The 18,887-nt window shown below is 49.2% G+C and overlaps 1 protein-coding gene across 2 annotated transcripts in view; it reads right to left on the bottom strand.

Annotated features, from left to right (window-relative positions):
- Window positions 1-1,067: 1,067 nt before the first annotated feature.
- The window catches only part of Klhl18 (kelch like family member 18), a 52,674-nt gene continuing 34,854 nt past the window's right edge, over window positions 1,068-18,887 (bottom strand). Inside the window, exons 5-10 of one of the 2 annotated variants that reach the window (XM_021647936.2) lie at window positions 15,071-15,231; window positions 13,583-13,719; window positions 11,637-11,874; window positions 7,783-7,887; window positions 4,902-5,013; window positions 1,068-4,121 (exon numbers count right to left, since the gene is read on the bottom strand). In XM_021647936.2, coding sequence (XP_021503611.1) covers window positions 3,735-4,121; window positions 4,902-5,013; window positions 7,783-7,887; window positions 11,637-11,874; window positions 13,583-13,719; window positions 15,071-15,231 — 1,140 coding nt within the window. In that variant the 3' untranslated portion in view covers window positions 1,068-3,734. The remainder of the gene's footprint in view (window positions 4,122-4,901; window positions 5,014-7,782; window positions 7,888-11,636; window positions 11,875-13,582; window positions 13,720-15,070; window positions 15,232-18,887) is intronic. The other variant, XM_021647937.2, reaches the window with a different exon arrangement.

The following is an 18,887-nucleotide window of genomic DNA, read 5'->3' as shown; positions in this document are numbered from 1 at the left end:
ATAGAACAAGTTCTAGGACAGCCAGGGCTACACAGAGAAACTTTGTCTTGAAAATACAGTCTCTGCATATTTTTCACCAGTATGCATTTGTGTGAAATAAAATGCACAGATGTCTTGTATTAGCTGCCTTTCTATTGCTGTGATAAAACACTATGACCAAGGTAACATACAGAAGGGTTTATTTGGGGCTTATGCTTCCAGCGGGTCTAGATAGTCTGTTGTACCAGGGAACTGTGGCAGCAGCGACAGCTGAGAGCTCACATCTTGATCTGACCCAGAGGCAGACCTAATACAAAACTTTTGATACCTCAAGGGCCACCCCCAGTGATGCACTTCCTCCAGCAAGGCCACACCCCCTAATCCTCTCCAAACAGCCAGTATTCAAATGCCTGAGACCTGTAGGGGACATCTCATTCAAACCCTGTCTCTCAAAGATTGCTTTCCTTAAAAGTTCATTTGGCTTTTCCCTTATTGTCATGGGAATATTTGTAATTTGTCCAATATTCTTTTCTTTTAAACCAAATCAAATAAAAATTTACTTCTAATACTTAAAAATAAGTCAGGAAAGAGCTGACTCAATTGGTCAAGTGCTTGCTGTGTAAACCAGGAGAGCTGAATTTAATCCCAACACCCAGGATAAAAAAATAAAATAAAATAAAAAAAGAAAGCCAGGCATGGTGGAATACTCCTTTAATCCCAGTACTCGCAAGGCAGAAGCAGGCAATCTCTGTGAGTTCAAGGCCAGCCTAGTCTACAAAGTGAGTCTAGGACAGCCAGGGCTACACAGAAAAACCCTGTCTCAAACAAAACAAAACACAAATAAAAACAAAAACAAAACAAAATAACCCGCAAAACCCACTGGAGGTAACAGTGCCACCTGTAGTCTCAATCCTTGAGGACAAGGTTTGGCAGATCCCTTGGGCTTGCTGGCCGCCAGTCAAATCAAATTGGGTAAGCTTTAAGCTCAGGGAGAGACCCCACCTCAAAATCTAAGATAGAAAACAAGATATCGGATGTCAACCCCTGGCCTCTACACACACACACACACAATGAGGAAAAGGCAAGAGTATTAGGAGTGTTCTCTTTATTTCTTTGGTTTCTTAACACAAAAGACATGCGTTCTATAAATAAAAAGTTTCCTGTGAAAAAACTGTGGGTGAAGAGGGACAGCATTCCTACTTATGTCCATCTTTGTGTTCCATCAAGAGGCTGGTCTCCAGCTCTGCTCTGCTCGTGATCTCTGGTGAAACCCGAAGAGAACCAAGAATGAGAAATGAGAAAGGGCAGTGGCCAGACCCCATGGTTCACCACGTGTGTCTGACCTACCTCCTCCTTATATTTGTTTTTTCTACAATGTCCTCGTTCCCATTATCCTACTGTTACAACACTAAAGAGTCAGACCAGCCAACTGCCCTCAGACAGGGGAGTACAAAAATGTTCCTGTTTGCTGGAGTGTGCTCAGAGCCACTGACTCGGTCTGGGTTGGAGACGCTGGCTCTGTGTAATCTCTACATGAGGGGGGAGGGCTGGACTCAGGGAGGCTAATCAGACAGCAGCAGGCCGGGGGGGGGAGGACGATGATGATGATGTATCATCTCTAGTCTGCTAGCATCGTAAGGACCCAGGAGGCCCACCGGGGAGCCCGCCGACTGGCACTCAGCACCTTCACAGTCGAGGCTGGGCAGTACATTCACAGAAGGACTTAGTAAGACAAGCACGGGTATACCCCTCCTACAGGACTAACAGGAGACCAAGGCTCAGAGGGCCCCAGTGTCTACCTCAGCAGGCGAACTGAAGGGCCAGGAAGGAATGCTGGTGCTCCATTAGGAGCCTGGTTAAAACTGAGCAGTTATCAGATTGTCCAGTCTTTTAAAATAAAAACATTATTTTCAAGTGCTCGTAGCGGAGGCCCAGCCCGGGGGCTGCAGGGAACGAAAGGTCTTTCTTCTGAATCCATGGCGATTGCACACACTGGTAAACCTGATGGTCTGCGGAAAGGGGTGGCCCCAGGCTTCACACTGCGTCTTCCTGAACCCGTTTCTGGGCTGTTCCAGGCAGGCAGCAACGGGCAAGAAACCAATCAGGTGGAGAGCGGGACCCTAAGACCCAGCTTGGGGCTAAAAAGAATTATATCCTCCTGTCTCTACCGGAGACTTCTAGAAAACCAGGTTCTGGCAGCAGCAGCTGAAGGTCAGCTCCACCGCCCAGTGCACTGTAACAGAAAACCTCCCCTCTGGGGCCTTCTGCGCTGTGTTAAGGTCCCATTGGAGGAAGGAGGAGCGCGGGCCCGCTTCACGGGGTCATTTGCCAAGATTAGAGGAAGAAATATAAAATATCTTCTTCGCAGCAGCAAAAGACATGTTTTAGTCTTTAGGCCTGTATATTACGAAGCCAGCATTGCTTGAGTGTAAGGGCCCGTCTTGCTGGTCAGTCTGCCAAGGACTGGAGGGAAGGTAGACCCTTGCGGTTGGTGAGAGGATGGAAAAAATGGGAACGGCAGGGCAGACAAGTCACCTGACCAAGCTAGTCCGTGGCTGGTAGGAGCAAGGCCCTGGTAGGTCCCAGAGGTACAAATGGTCGATGTGCTCCGGAAGGGTCATGATGAGGACAAGTTAGTCAAGGATGGCAGATTGGTAAGTGTGGCTCTGGCCAGACATGCTCTTTCCTGCTGGCCAAAGAGGGAAGGGATGTACTGTGGGAGTGGGGATCTGAAGGAGCGCTGGCTGGCAGTGGGGGGTAACCGTGGAGAGATGAGTTGAGTGGCAGTTATTCAGCCGGCTCCCTAAGCCTGTGATTGGAGAAGTCCTCTGATGGGAGGTGAGGAGGCTGACCCCATGAGCACCTTGCTACAGGTCCAGTCAAGGATGTCCTGATTTCAGACTCACTGGGGCTGAGAGGGACCCTGGGATCCGAATGTGGGAGTGGACACCACTGTTGTCATGTTTGATGGTTTTCCATGTAAATGTGTATTTGCTTTTAGTGTCTTTTATGTTTTCTTCCTGTGGAAAATGTTCATTTCAAGTCTTTTCCTTCCAGTTTCTCTTGAACATTTTCTTGTTTCCATTTTCTCTAGTTTCTCTCAAGCATCTCCATTCCCCTTCTGTTTCTCTGGGACAATGGGAGAAAGACCTCCCTGAATTCCCCCAAAAACAGGCATGGGGAAGACTTCTGTCCTTCCAGCTTGCTGGAGACAGGGACCAAGTCCTCTGTGCCCATGGTGGAAGGGAGAGCCTGTGCGCCCACAGCTGCTTCCGTAGCTGCACCGCCACAGGCAGTCAGAACACCAGGGTGTCCTCTCCTAGCTTTACCCCACACTTCACAACAGGACACTGCGGCTTCCCGTGGCAAGCTGCCCACAGCGTGGCTGCAGACAAGCAGGGACAGAGAAGCATCGCCTGGAAGGCCTCCTGCGCATGGGCACTCAGCGCCGCAGCTGGTGTGCGCGCTGGGCTCGGAGGGAGCCTGTGTGTGCACACGCCAGCGAAGGTCGTCCCTTGTTACTGGCTGTGGGACCCAGAGAGACTCCTGTCTTATGCTGTGCGTCTTGACAACCCAAGGTCACAAGGGCAGCACAGTGAGGAAGGACTTAAGCACCTGGAAAAACTGTCCCTCTGGCAAGCTCCCGTTTCACCCCATCTTCTGGTCCACCACTGCCTCTTCTGAGAGGACTTTCCCCTGGAAGGAAGCGCCTATGCTTGTACCAGATCCCTAACCCACCACATCCCACCCTCTCCTTAGATGGTGAGAAGAGGGATGCAGCCCACACCAACCCCTCCCTCATGGCACGCCATGGGGGCCATGAACGTCCAGCGGTCCGTCTCCGGGTCGTACATCTCCACTGAGCTTAGGTTTGACTGTCCGTCGTAACCCCCCACGGCGTAGAGGCGCCCACAGCTGGCCACAAGGGAGACCCGACTCCGGCGGGTGTGCATGGGCACGATGAGGCACCACTGGTCTGCCACAGAGCTATACATCTCAGCGATACTGAGGAAGCCAGAGCCATCATAGCCCCCACAGACGAACATCTTGCTTCCCAGGGAGGCGGCCCCGTGTCGGCAGCGCTTGTTGAGCATGCTGGCTGCTGGGTGCCAGGTGGCGGTGTGGTGGTTGTAGTGTTCCACCTGCAGCGGGGAGAGAGGTGCAGGTGTGGCGTGGTTAGAGGCAAGGCCTGGTCCGTAGGCTGACCCTGCAGGGTGCCAGGCGGGAGAGAGACTGGGGAGAGGAGCTCAGTTAGCATGTGCCCCGGCTCTGAAGCCATCTCTTCACAGCTGCACACCTGCTCCTCTACTGAGCTGATGCCTTCTGGGCACTTGCAAGGAAACGAAGGGAGGGTTTGCCCAAGGAAGGGCTTCTAGGGAGAGTACTGTCTTACGTGACTGCCCCGAGCATTTATCTGCCTCAGTACCGGCTGACTCTGGAGCCACTCCTGCACGGCTGCTGAGTCTTTTCAGAGAATAAATGCGGCTTCCAGCGGAGTGTCCAGAAGCGCATAGTTCTGGCGTTCACTCCAGCCACATGACCGGGCTTACTCTGGATAGGGCTTTCAAAGGCTTTTCAGCATCCCATGGACGCCCGAATGGGGCAAGTTCATGATGACTACACCCTACACTTCCTTGTGATGTGTAGAGATCCTTGTACATGGGATCTCTAGAAGTGAAGGATTTTAGATGATGCAGGAGACAGCCTGACCTCAGTAGATAACCTTAATCCAACACTGGCGGGGTAAAAACTTTTTTGTTTGTGTGGTGCTGGGAACTGAGGCCAAGGTCTTGGGCATGCTAGACAAGCAATATACAACTGGGCTACACCCCAGACCAGGGCTGAATTTCAAAACAAACAAACAAACAAACAAACAAACAAATTCAAGGATGGAAGAAGTCACCCGAGAGGCCCCAACTCACACTGCTGAAGATCTGCAGGCCATCGTGGCCACCTGACACGTATATCCTGCCCTCGAAGACTGTAACCCCAGCAGCACTGCGGTTTGAGCTCATTGGAGTCACTACTGTCCACCTGAAGAGACAGTGAAAATGGGAAGGGGGTGAGATTCTGTGTTCATGACCTTCCAAGACAGCACAGCCCAAGTCAAGAGAAAAAATTTTTTTTAATATTTATGTATTTATTTAATGTAGATGAATGCTCTTTCTGTATGTACACCTGCATACCAGAAGAGGGCATCAGATCCCAGTATAGATGGTTGAGAGCCACCATGTAGTTGCTGGGAATTGAATTCAGGACCTTTGGAAGAGCAGACTGTGTGCTTACCACTGAGCCGTATCTCAAGCCCCCAGGAGAACTTTTCTATGTTTTCTCACATCCTGATAGTTTAACATCTTATCGTTTCTCCCACCTCCTCTGCAAATAATGCTGGCTGCCACCGCCAAGGCCTCTCACCGAGCCTCAGGTCCGCAGCCAGTCACTAAGGCATGCAAAATCAGCATATCTCAGACAAGGCCTGTCATGCACATCTGGGACTGCTCTGCGTTCCTTGGTCTTGTTAATGAGACCTCCAGCTACCAGTTATTCCGCTTGTAAAACTTGAGTGCAGCTTCTTCTCCCTCTCTCAGCATTTTTGTGGTCCACGAATACTGGCTGCCTTATTTCCTGGTCCATACTTGCTCTCATTCCTAACACCACTTGCCCAGCTCTGACCTCCCACCAGGACCACCGCAATGGTCTCCTTATATGTGGCCTTGCTTTTAGACCATTCTTACCGCAATCCCACAGAGCCAGAGACACTGAATTGCTCTTCCAGCAGCTGTACTGTGTCCCCGCTGTGGCTCCTCAGTGCCCTCTCTAAGGCAGTGCACGAGGTACCTCAGTGTAGGTTTTGTTTTGTATTGTTGGGTTTTCTGAGACAGGGTTTCTCCATGTAGCCCTGGTTATCCTAGAATTCACTGCCTCCCAAGTGCTGGGCTTACAGGCATGCACCACCATGCCCAGCTCTTTTTGTTTCTGAGAGAGGGTTTCTCTGTATAGCCCTGGCTGTCCTAGTAGTCACTGTGCAGGCCCACCAGGCTCACCGCAAACTCTCTGTCTCCGCCTCCCGTGTGCTGGGATTAAGCGTGTGCCACCATGCCTAGCTCTGTTCTTTGAGACAGGCTCTCCCTCAGGCTGGCTTTGAACTGGAGGCGCTCCTCTGTCTTAGCTCTCAAGCACTGGGATCACAGAGGGAGCTCCCACACCCAGAGCTTGATGTGCGTCTTAACCATGTGGTCTTCATCCACCTGGTGTCACCCACTCCACACAGTGAGGGATTTCTTATTTGAACCCCTACCTACCTACCGTCTTATCTAGGATAAGCATTTATCACTGTTTAACCTTAAAAAAAAAAAGTGTGTGTGTCTCTGTGTGTGCGAATGTGCACATGGCCAGATGGGTATTAGGTTCTAAAGATTGGACTCATGCTTGTAAGGCAAATACTTTATAAACTGAGCCATCGCACCCAGGCTGTCTACCCTTGATGAGTCTCACCTTGCCCCCCTGTTCCTCATTCTACACCAAGAGATCCTGAAGCAGGCCTCCAGGGAAAGGTGATGACAATGTACTCATGGTCTGTCAAACTGTGCACGAGGGAGGACCAGCCTCCTTACTACCAGATAAAACCAGTCAGCTGGTTAGGCAATAGAACACTGACTTTAGAACATCCTGATAGGCCAGTTCAGCCCTCAATGCGTTATCTGCTCACAAGGTGTTATCTCAGAAGGGAGGAGCCAAACACTTGCAGGAGTAATCCAGCCTAGCACTGCCAGAGACTGCATCCTGCAAGACTGCAATGGGTGTCACGGAAAACAAGTTTAGACGGGAGACCTCGCTGCCGGATTTTCTAGAACTGCAATGCCACATTTATGATGAAAAGACAAGGACTCTGAAGGAGAATATCATCATTCCCAAGCTTATCTGACCACACAGTTTTTCTTTCTTTCAGACAGGGCCTTACCGCCTTGGTGTATGCTGTCCAGCTGCTCCTCACTCCTGGGCTTACACTCACATCACAACAGAATGATTTAAATACAACACACAGACCAATAAACACATAGATGCTTCTGAGCACCTCTGCCATTTGTTTGTTTGTTTGTTTGAAATGGGTTCATGCAGACTTGAACTCCTGAGCCTCTTGCCTCCACCTCAAGTCCCGGAATTATGGGCATGAACCATCACAACTAGCTTTTGCTCTTTTGAAATTTAACCAAAAGATTCATTTAACCGAGGATTTTAAAAATACTATAAATACTTATTTTTTTATTTTTTGAGACAAGATATCACTTTGTAGCCCTGCCTGGCCTAGAATGTATTATGTAGACCAGCTAGTTTTGAACTCACAGAGGTGTACTTGCCTCTGCCTCCAAGTGAAAGGATTAAAGGTATGCACCATCATGTCTGGCCTTTAACCAAAGGTTAAAATCCCACGGCATGCAAGTATTATTAAGTCACTTCCTACCTGGACAAGCTTTAAGCTAGGAGCCACGGCTTGTCTCTGTGGCTGACGTAGGGTTTGAGAGTGCTTGAGTTTGAGACCTCCTCTCCGAGAAAGCAAAGCAAAAGTAAACAAAAAGTGGTGGTGGTGGTGGGGGGGGGTTGGAAGCCTGGCAGTTGTAAAGCCTGGGAGTGGGGAAAGTTTAGCTGATACAGAGATGTACGCCTGTAATTCCAGCACTCCTGAGGCTGAGGCAGGAGGAATGCTGAGGCCTCATTTCAGAAAAATGGAAGGAACAAACTCAGCTGAAGGAACAAGCTGCTGCTCTAGAGTCCATGCGGGGCGGGGAAGTGAATTGCCCTTACTTGTCCGTCTCAGGTGAGTAGGTCTCCACAGAGTTGAGGGAGGAGTTGCCATCATAGCCACCACAGACGTAGATCTGTCCATCCAGCACGACTGTCCCCATGGCACTGAAACAGACAGAATGGTCACCCCAGCAGCCTGTTATACGCACTAAGAAATTAATCTGTCAACTGTCTTCCTGGAATAGACCACATCCAGGGACATACCCGGCAAAGGGCGCAGAATTAAGCTGCTCAGTGGGTCCTCTGTACCCGCTCCCCCAACTCTTAGGCTCAGCGACAAGCTTTAGTCCTTGATCTGCCTGAAGCTCTCACTTCTCAGCCTCATGGTTTCATCTACTTGTTTGTTGATGTAGTGAGAACGGCTCTGAATGCCTAATCCTCTTGCTTCTATTTCCCAAGGCTGAGATTGCAGGTGTGCAACCATCATGACTAGCCTAATCTACCCCAAACTATTTTTAGGGTGGAGAGATGGCTCAGCGGTTAGCAGCACTGGCTGGTCTTCCAGAGGCCTGGATTCAATCCCCAGCACCTACACAGTTGCTTACAACCATCTATAACTCTAGTTCCAGGGAATCTGATGCTTTCTTCTGGCCTCCTCAAGCACCAGACATGAATGCAGGCAAAACACCGCTACACATTAAAAATAAGTAATAAAAATTATCATGAGAGTGTGCGTTCATGCACGTGTCAGCACATACATATATATGGCATGGGGAGGTCAGAGGACAACATTTTGGATTTGGATCTCTCCTTCCACTGTGGGTTCAGGACTGAACTTAAATTGTCAGGACTGTACAATAAGCACTTTTACCTACTGAGCGAATTCAAGGCCTCTGCCTAATTTAATTTTAGAGTCTAGTCCTATGCCTCAAAAGTCCCACATGCTTCAAAATTAGTCTCCTGAGCCCACGGTGCAGGGGTGGCTTCTTTATTGGGACACATGTCACATTTATTCATTCACCAGAGTTTCCTCAGCCATGTGGAAGGCATGATGCCATAGACACTAGGTTATGGGTAGAGAACAGAGGCTGGGCACCGTGGTGCACACTTGCAATCCCAGCACTGAGGGGCCCAGGCAGGGACAGCTCAAGTTAGAGGGCAGCCTGGGCTACATAGCAGGAGCCTATTTCAGAAAAAAACAAAAAACAAAACAAACAAAAAAAAAACAAACAAAAGTAACAAGTGAACATCCAAAGTTCCTGGTCACAGGCACTTCTGTACCACCATGAGATGAGGTCCTAGGAATCTTGCTGTCAACTCTTAACAAGCAGGGACCCTCTGGAACACAAGAAAGGCCTTTACCGTGGCTTCAATAGTGACTTTCATGGTGTCTTGTACAAAGCAGGCCCTAGCTCCCTGTGCTTGCATGTTCCCTCTCACTCCTATTCAGTCTCTTTGTAGTTTAACATTACACAGAGACCTGCACAGTCCCCCCTTTTGGTGGAGGAGGCTCTACACTTACTGCATCACCTTTCAAGGAAGAATCACTGTTATCATGGCTGGCTGGGCTTTCTTCTCAAGGCTGCTTGGAGAAGCCAGGCCTGAATGCTAAGGGACACAAGTCCAGAGTCCCCTGTTCCACATGGAAGCTTCCCTAAAACACTGCTTATCCAGGGTCTGCATAACCATATAGCCTTCCACCCTATATAAAGTCTGTGAGACACTGAGCAGCAACGCTAAGCTGCCTGACTCAGGGTTTTCACATCCAATGCTGCAGAAGACTAAAATGAAGCTGGGGTTGAACGGGAAAGAGGAATATACTGGACAACTGCCCCTTTCCACGTACACACAGCAAATCAAAGTACAGTGACAGACCCTCTGAGCCTGCCCCAAGAGGAGAGAGCCTTGTTTTAAGCAAGGTCCCTAAGAAAATGACAAATTTGTTAGGCACTGGTACCTTCCTAGATATGGACATGAAACACACACTAATAACTATATTTTCTTTTTCTCTGTAATCTTGGGGATTGAACCTAGGGCTGTGCTCTTGACAGCAGGCATCCTACCACTGAGCTGCAGCCTTACTCCCAAACACAAGGTAGTTAAGTCAGGAGTGGAGTAATGACATGAGAATGAATCAAGAGGTGTTCTCAGACTATAAGCAACAGTCAGATAAGAGGTAAGGAGAACGCTGAGATAAAAGAAAGTGCTGACTGGTGTGGGCTGGAAAAACCCAGTACAAGACCCTAGAAGAAGGTGGCTTGCAAGACAGACACGAGATGGAAAGAGCGCAGAAAGAAGCTGTTACTCACTGGCAGGGTGGAGAGGTGCGTGGGATGTCAGTATAGAAGTGACTAAGAACATTTTAAGGTAACCTGTAATTTAAAAGGGACAAATGGAACTGGGCTCATGTTGCTAATACCAGGGCATTAACCAGGGTCGAGGAGAGGAACACCCAGAGGACTTTCCTCCCAAATAACACACCAGACCCACTAACATCAAAGCAGGAAGGTTTCCCAGGGCAGACACACATGGACAGCTGGCTGACTGCCGTCAGAGTAAAAGCCGCTTGTGGTTGGGGATTTGGAAATGAGTCCCTTGCTCACAAAAAGCTGCAAAACGTCCAAGCGCAGAGGGGGAACGCAGTGAGGAGGAGGGAGGAGGAGAGAGCTCTCGAGAGCACCCTTGGAAGAAGCACATCCTGTGCACAGGTTGTTCCTTCCAAAGGAATGTGCACAGACCCACTGTGACTCTGGTCTCCGTGTGCAGGGCACATTCTTCCTGCCTCCTGGCCTCACACTAACCCTGCTGAATAACGGGTAATGTCTGTACCACCTTTATGTGGCAAAGGCCTCCATACCACTTCCTCACCACACATGCCTCTTTTCCCCCATTCCTAGTCATGTGACCTCCCAAGTAGAGACCCAGAAATATGGCAAGGAGGATGGGTTTGTGAGGCAAAAGTTAGATCACAGAATTATACAGAAAAACCATTAAAAAAGAGAAACTAGCTAGTAGGTTTCAAACTATCCTTTAAAAACTGCACGTAACTTTTCCTTCCTAAAACTGGACACATGTCGTAGAAGGTCAAATCACGGAACTATTCTGGTTGAACGTGCAGGGACCCTGGGCATCTTTCCTTCCCAGTCCCTATGGGGAGAGCCGGAGGAGTAATCCTTGTAACTGTTCATCTGCTGCGGCCGGACACAACCAGAGAGTGGAAGAACCTGTCCAGTGCCACCCGTTAAAGAGCATGGGCCCCTAGCACTGCAGCACAGGCCTGAGGTATGGAACGATGCAGCCTGTCATCTCTGGACTGAGAAGGTCTAACCTGGGCACCATCGTGATGTTCTCTAATTATGCATCTCATGGAAATGTGGTGGAGGACATGGGAGAGCTAGACCGTGTTAGACGATGTATGGTTCAGTCCACCCTGCATGTACACACATGCCTAATTCATGCGCTTCCAGGGCAGTGAGAGCGGATGTATGGCAAGAGAAAGAAGGCACAAAGAAAAACACCTCGGGTTGTCTCCGTTACTAATGAGGTTAAAACTCCTTATCCTTCAGGTTTCCACTTTCATCCCACCTCTTCCCTGAGATCGTCCAGATGCTCCAGTCCAGTCTCTCGCCCTCCTGGAATCTTCCATAACACACATTTTCAGTCCTTAGCTGGCACTTACACAACATTACAACTTCCACATGTCCGTGTCTTGGCTCCCCAAGTTCCTTAAAGGTCAAGGCAGGTATTTACGCTTAAGCAGATGGGGGCTTGCTCCCAGGAGGTGCTGCAGTGGCTGGCCCGGCCGCAGGGCTTCCCCAGGCCAAAGCTTGCACTTTACTTTATTACGTGCCCCTATGTGGGGCTCCCCAGATGCTCAGTGTGTGTGTTCAGCCTGCATGTGGCTTCCAGAATACCTTCGCTTGCTATTCATGCTCCCCACTCTGGTCCATGTGTCCGTCTCGGGATTGTAGGCCTCCACGGTGCTCAGCCGCAGCTGGCCGTCATAGCCCCCGATAGCATAGAGAAGCCCGTTCACCACAGCCACGCCCACACGGCTGCGGGCTGTTGTCATGGGATGGCACTTTTCCCAGCGGTTGGCGATGGGGTCGAACACTTCCACCACATTCAGGGAATCACCTGCATAAAAATTTGCTACTCAAATTAAAACAAATGAGACCACTTGTTTAGATCACAGCTACTGGGAATTGACTATCTGGAACATCTGACTCTGTTCTATTAGCTCTGCCCATGAATTACCTAGCGTAAGTGGGCCCACTAAAGACTCTGGCTACGGTAAAGGTTTTAGAATCGATGGGAGGCACTCACTTTTATGTGAGACTAGTTTTCAGTTATAACCAGGTAAGCCTTTTGCTGCAATCACCAAACAACAACAACAACAAAAAAGGCAAATGTGTAGACTGTTTGGTCAATGCAGGAAGCATACCCAGAGTGACGGATGCCGGTCCTAATGCTAGCTGCCATTTATTCTAATGACTAGACAAGCTGCTTTGTGTCCTCATCCTGTTCGGAATGTGAAATTAAAGGCTATCAGGGCTGCCATGTGGATTAAATGACATGGTAGATACAGCAGCCAGCATGGCTCTGGAATATACTGAGAACTCAGTACACAGTTGTCACAGGGACCAGGAATGATCATTTGATCATTCCACCCTCCTCAGACTGTGATTTAGCAACTCAAACAACTCCATTCCCTGTTGCCTGGGCGCGCCCAGAGCTTGTTGCCCTCTGGTGCTCCTTACTGAAGACTTACCTTTTCCAGGCCACACTGTTAGTAAGCACAAGGCTGCTAGCCATCGTTCCTAACTTAAAACAAAACTGAACTTCCTTGCCCCTCCAAGGCTTTCCTAGAAATGTGACTGTATATGATACAGGGCCATGGACAATGGTGGTTTTGTGTGGGTTTGTTCTGGAGGCAGAGTCTCAGTACCTGTAGCCCAGGCTGGCCTCAAACCCAAGAGCCTCTGCCTCAACCTCTGAAGTGCTGGAATTTCAGTGTGTGGTCAAGCTGCTAATAAGGGGTGGACAGATGTGTTGGGGCTTCCCAAGAGGCAGCAGGAAAAATGAGAATTATAGAGCTGGGCTATCCACAGCCTGGGGCACTGGGTAATCTCAGGCTTATCATAGCAGCCTGATTACTGATTACTGTCTCCGATCACTCTAGAGCCGAGTGAATGCTGCAGATAATAAACACTATGGGGAGTGCCAGATTCAGCATCAGGATGAATCCCAGTCCTTGCCCTGACCAAAGCAGAATGTGTACACTGCCCATGTTCCCTGGGCTTCAACTTCCCACCTGTAAATTTCAGCTGTGGTGACATACATGACTCTCAGACAGCGTATCATTATGTAGCCCAGGCTGCCCTGGGCCTTGGGATTCTTCCAAGTGCTGGGATTAACAGGTGTGAATGGCACTGCGCCCAGCTTCTCTCTCTCTCCGGCCCCCTCTGTTGTTGTTGAGATGGGCAGTAAGTAATCCTCCTGCATCTCATTATTAAGTACTAACATTACAAGCAGGTGCTACATAGTCCATCTTTCTTTTTCCTTGAGACAGTCTTACTGTGTAACTCAGTGGCCTCAAACTCACAATCCTCTTATTTCCATGACCCAAGTGCTGGGATTATAGGCATGTGTCAGCATCACTGGACTGTCAAGACTAATTCTTTAAGGCACCATTAGCACTGACATCGATTCAATATGATGAATATGTAATAAGCTCCACTCTAGGGCAACTATATTAAAATAAGGACAGGAGACAGAGCAGAACACCCAGGCCAGCCTGCCGTGCGTCTTCATTCAAAGAGTCCTAGGAAGGGCTCTGCAAGGGGGAGTTGCAAGATACCTGCTGAGTTGAGGCCCCCCACGGCGTAGATGAGCCCAGCAATGGATGTGCAGCAGCGAGGCCGAGTCCTGAAAGCTGGCAGGTGGGGCCGGCGCTCTGGCATGAGGTGATAGTCCTTTGCTTCATCTACCAGGTCTCTGAAATAAAGTGCAAGATGCTAGGAGAGGAGGCACCCTCCCACCTTGGTCTACATTTACACTTCTTAGCCTGGGTCCTCCATACCTCAGCGTAGAGACATCTAGGAAAAGTCTTCTGGAAAATTTGGTCTATCGGTGTCTGTCTGTCCATCTCTCATTCTGGGGATTGAATCTAGGGCCACACACATGCCTGAATGCTCTACTACTGTGCTCTATCCCCAACCCTTTTATGTGAGGTTCAATGTTGAAGAACTCAGGTGAGATCAGGGGATACCATGCAAGGCCACTGAGACATACCCAAAATCGAGGAAGCAAAATGAGTAGAGGCCACCTCAGCTAGGAAACAGAGAAGCTGCCTCTGACAGGCACAGATCAGGTGTGATTTTGAAAAACAGTGTAAGGGCTAAAATGGAAGTGCTGGGGGAAGCTCAAGCAGCCTATTTCCTTCCAGTACTCAGACCTAGCTCTTCCTTCCTGCCCCTGTGACCATGCCATCGCTCACACCCTCCCAGCAATCACCCCTCACGTGCACTGTGGCAACTGCTGCCAAGGGCTCCAGATGGGCTCTCCACCTCCAGCCCTTCCAAACCACAGAGCACTTTGATTTTTCTGAGAACCTTTTCTGATAGTTACCTACTGCTGATAGAATAGCTCCTATGCCTCAATATTATCCTGCAGACTGTGTGGCACAGCCCTCCTGCTCCCTCCAATCGCACATCCCCACTTCCTGACACCATCACAAAGCCTGCACCATGACATGGACTTCCCCCTGGACCTGCTGATCCCAACTGGGGATGAAATAATGCAGAACTGAGTATGTGAAAAAATCTTGTCAGCAAAGGAGAAAAACAAAACCCAACATTGGACTGTGATCTAACAAGCAACTGGAAAGACAGGCCTTTTTCTCTGCTTCCATTGCATAACAACCCATCTTCCTAACTGCGCTGGTGGCTCTGGTAGAGCTGCACACACTGGTACATGAGACCTCCTTTTTCCATCACTCACCAGAGACTACCGCACTAGCTACTATTTATGAAGAAGGTGAGGAGCTCCAGGAAATCCCATTTTTGTACTATCAGGTCAGTTGCCAGTGTGGGTAAGGCCCAGCTAGGCAACACAAACACAGTACACTCAAACTCTCGGTGGATGAAGATGAAGAGCACACAGATAACTTCTGAAGAAAAGACCCCTCTGCTCCCACATGGCATCTCTCTCAGCAACGTGTGTGTCTTGTGCAATTCATGCACCATGAATTAAGACCAACTGCTCCAAATCCTTCCCCTGGGCTAGGAGAGGCAGCTGACTCCTCTGCTTTGCCTAGACCCTGGGGGACAAGGTAACCCACACTTACCTGCATTTGTGGCAGCACCGCACCAGGTCATCTTGCTGCACTCGGTCTGATAAAAACTGGGGCCGGCAAAGGGGCAGGCGGATATTGGACAGCAGCTCGGGCAGGCACGGTCCCCTCTGCTCCTGGTCGTATCTGACCCAGGCTAATGCAGCTTCAAAAACCTATGGGACAAAGAGCAGATGCTCTCGCAGCTACGCAGAGACCACACTCCTGCCCCCCAAACCCCGTTCTTCCACTACCTACACTGAAACAGGTCCTCAGGCAATCCATCTTTCCTCCTACTCCTGTTGGGAATCCATAGCTTTCTTTACACTTCTCTAGCTATGCTCTCAGGTCCAGTCTTTTGTTTTTGAGACAGTGTTTTCTATGCAGCCCAGGCTGGCCTAGAAGAACTCAAGATCCAAGTGCTAGAATTACAGGTGTGGGAGAGACCACAACAAGCTTACGCCTATTCTTAATGTAAACCTATGTTACTATAAAAGCTTCCTAGCTTTCATTATCATTTCTTTTCTGCATCACAGTAAAATGTTGATTTCTCTTTCTCCCTGGTGCTCTTGCACCCTACCAGCTCCACATTCTTATGCCAGGCAGGCCAGGCCACTTCCTCTGCTTACACTGTCCAGCCTCAAATGGCTGTTTTTCTCCTTCTTCTCCTCTCTAAAGTCTAGCTCAAGATGTAGCTTCCCCTAGGAGCCTTCTTAGCACCTCCAGCCACAGGAATATCACTGCTGGAAGCCCCTCAGACCTCACAGACTGCTACTCAAATAAACCAGTGTGAGCTGCCCCAGGACACATTGATAGCAGAGGAAGCTCTGTTCTTAGGATGAGGTCCATGCTGCAGAGCTCAGGATCTCTACTAGTCACTAATATTCAACAGTGGGACAGAATATCTTCAGATATTTAAGAAATTTAGCTGAGTTTGTGTTAACATTTCAATGGCTGCCTCCTAGTGTTAGGAGCTAGGCCAATCCAAGACTTTCTCAGAGGCGCTGATGAAAGGACAAAGGGAACTGTGGTTCTGTCCTTGTCCAGGGGTAAGTCCAGTATGGGGCTGGGCCCAGGCCAAAGTATTAAGGTTTTGGTTCCTGGGAAATTGACTTTCCCCTGAAAGACTTCAGGTGTCAGTCCTGAGGTAGCTGTGTCTGAGATATCCTGTGCTCACTTGCCAACACTGATTTAGGTTTCTGCTGACCGGTGGTCCATTTCCTCCCTCTAAACCTAAGAATGAGATGCTATTCTTCAAAGCTGGGCGTGGTGGTACACGCCTATAATCCTAGCACTCTGGGAGGCTGAGGCAGACGTATCTTTTTAAGTTTGAGGCCATCCTGGTCTACAAAGTGAGTAAAGGACAACCAAGGCTACACAGAGAAACCCTGTCTTAAAACAAACAAACAAACAAACAAACAAACAAAAACAAGATGCTATTCTTTGTCTGTTTGAGACAGGGTTTTTCTGTGTAGCCTTGGCTGTCCTGGAACTCACTCTGTAGACCAGGCTGGCTTTGTACTCAGAGATCTCCTGCCTCTGCCTCCTGAGTGCTAGGATTAAAGGTGTGTGCCACCAGCCAGGCAGAATGCTATAATTCTTAGTAAATCTGCTTGGTATAAGCTATTAGTTTATGCAAAGCCTCTGGGCCCCAGCTTTCTGTCTTCTTTATTTTCTCATCCCCAGATCTCCCCACTTGACACCACTCACAGCAGACCCCCCTCCCCGAATTGTGGGGACACGTGCGTGTGTGCCACAGCATCTCAGGTCTCTGCTGTTGGCTAACTGTGCCCACCACACTAGCTGGGCTGCAAGCTTCTCGGGATCGCTGCCTCTGCTTCCCTTCTTACAGCGAGAGCACTGGACCACAGAGGCCACAGCTGTGCCTAGCTGGACGCAAGCTCTGAGGATTCAAACTCGGGCCCTCAGGCTTGTAGGACAAGCTCCTCACCCACTGAAGCACTGAGTCATTTCCTGAGTCCAGGCCAGGGCTCTTGGTTATAACTATCCTGAGAGGCTCAGATTCTGACTGGATGTCTCAGTGGATCAAGCACAGTAGTGAATCCCCAGGTGTTTTCTTAGTCTATATTCAGGGTCCATCACTGCCAGCCCTCACCATTCTGTCCCAAACAGCATGCGCTGTCCTCCTAAGTCTTCCTACTCTATACCCTTGCTGATACAGAAGAACATCTTTGCTCTTTTTCTGGCCGATGACACTTGGCTTTTACTTTTTCTTGACCACTCCAAGAATCTTACTTTGCTTTACCAATAGTTCTGCCATGCACGATGGTTATAAACAGCTTTTAAGAGCTTCCCAATTTCTTAGTGTGTGTGTGTGTGTGTATGTGTGTGTGCGCGAGAGTGTATATATTTGTGTGTGGTATGTGTGTGTGTATGTGTGTTTTGAAATGGTTTCATGAAGCCCAGGCTGGTTTCCAACATGTTTTGGAGACAGAGTCTCACCACGTAGCTGGTCTGGAACTCGCTATGTAGAACAGGCTGGTCTCAAACTCACGGAGATCCTATCTCTGCCTCCCACATGCTGAGATTAAAGATGTGTGGCAACATGTGCAGCCCGAGCTTGTCACACAGATGAAGATGACCTTAAACTTGTAATTCTACTGCCTTCACCTCCCAGGGCTGGGGTCCCAGGTGTGCACAGCCACATCTTCAGGTGGCACTGGGGGCTGCCCCGAGGGCTTTGCTCAGGGCAGGCAGGTGAGCGAAACTGACTGCACGGCTTTACGTGCCCCCACACTTCATCACCTCTCCCAGCTCACAAGGCCCCTGATTGCCTCATGCCGCCCCACCCCCTTTCCAGCTCTTCAGATCTGTTCTGTTTCCTCACCTCTCTGCTGACCTGTGTTCCAGGGGTTGCCACCCGGGTGTCCTCCATTCCTGTGCCAAGCTCCTACCTCCTTTTCTCATGCTCACTTGAAAAATAAAAAACTCTAGCCTCGAGAAGGCCAGCATTAAAAAAAAAAAGATTTCTTTTTACTTATTTACTTATGTGTGTGTGTGTGTGTGTATGTCACATGTATGTGGAGGTTCCCATAGGACAGAAGAGGGTGATGGATCCCCTGGAGCTATAGTTACAGGTGGCTGTGAGCCACCCAATGTGAGGGAACCAAACCTGGACCCTCTGGAAGAACGAAGTGTCCTAACCACTGAACCATCTCTCCAGCCCTCAAAGTCCAGCTCTTCAAACTCAGTGTGCCTTTTTTCTCTACCAGCTCCAACATATGACTCTGACAGGACACACCACACAGCTGAGTGCTTGAAGCTTAAGCCTAATCGTCAGGCCCTGCTTCCCTGCAAGCTCTCTCCATCTCGTCACACTGCCCAGACCCTAATCTCATTTTCCCCAGATTTCTACTACTCTTCCCTCATGCTCATTCTAAGCTGAGATGATGAAAACAAACCAGAGAAGGATGTCAACAAGAGATGTCTCCTAGCATCTCCCTGCATTTGGCTGTGCACACTGCTTCCTCCTTGGGCTGCTTTGGATGCAGAAGGCTTTTGCTCCTGTCTAATAATGCTGAACCCCTGCTGCCTTAGACATTGATTCTTCTCACGTCAGAACACCACCCAGCTACCATTTTCTCATTTCCCTTGTATCACCAATTCTCCCCGCTCCTCTAGGAAAGTCCCATCAATATTTAATGATGTGTAATTTCTTTTGCCTTAACAAAAATAACACCTCATCCAAGGGCTTGATTTCCAGTTTATGGCAATTATTATTTCTTTCTTCTCTCTCTCTCTTTGATTTTTCAAGACAGGGTTTCTCTGCCTTAGCTGTCCTGGACTTGCTCTGTAGACCAGGCTGGCCTTG

This window comes from Meriones unguiculatus, chromosome 6, assembly GCF_030254825.1.
Source record: "Meriones unguiculatus strain TT.TT164.6M chromosome 6, Bangor_MerUng_6.1, whole genome shotgun sequence".
Lineage (NCBI taxonomy): Eukaryota > Metazoa > Chordata > Mammalia > Rodentia > Muridae > Meriones > Meriones unguiculatus.
The sequence above is the reverse complement of the archived record's forward strand: the minus strand, read 5'-3'. Positions and strand labels throughout refer to the sequence as shown.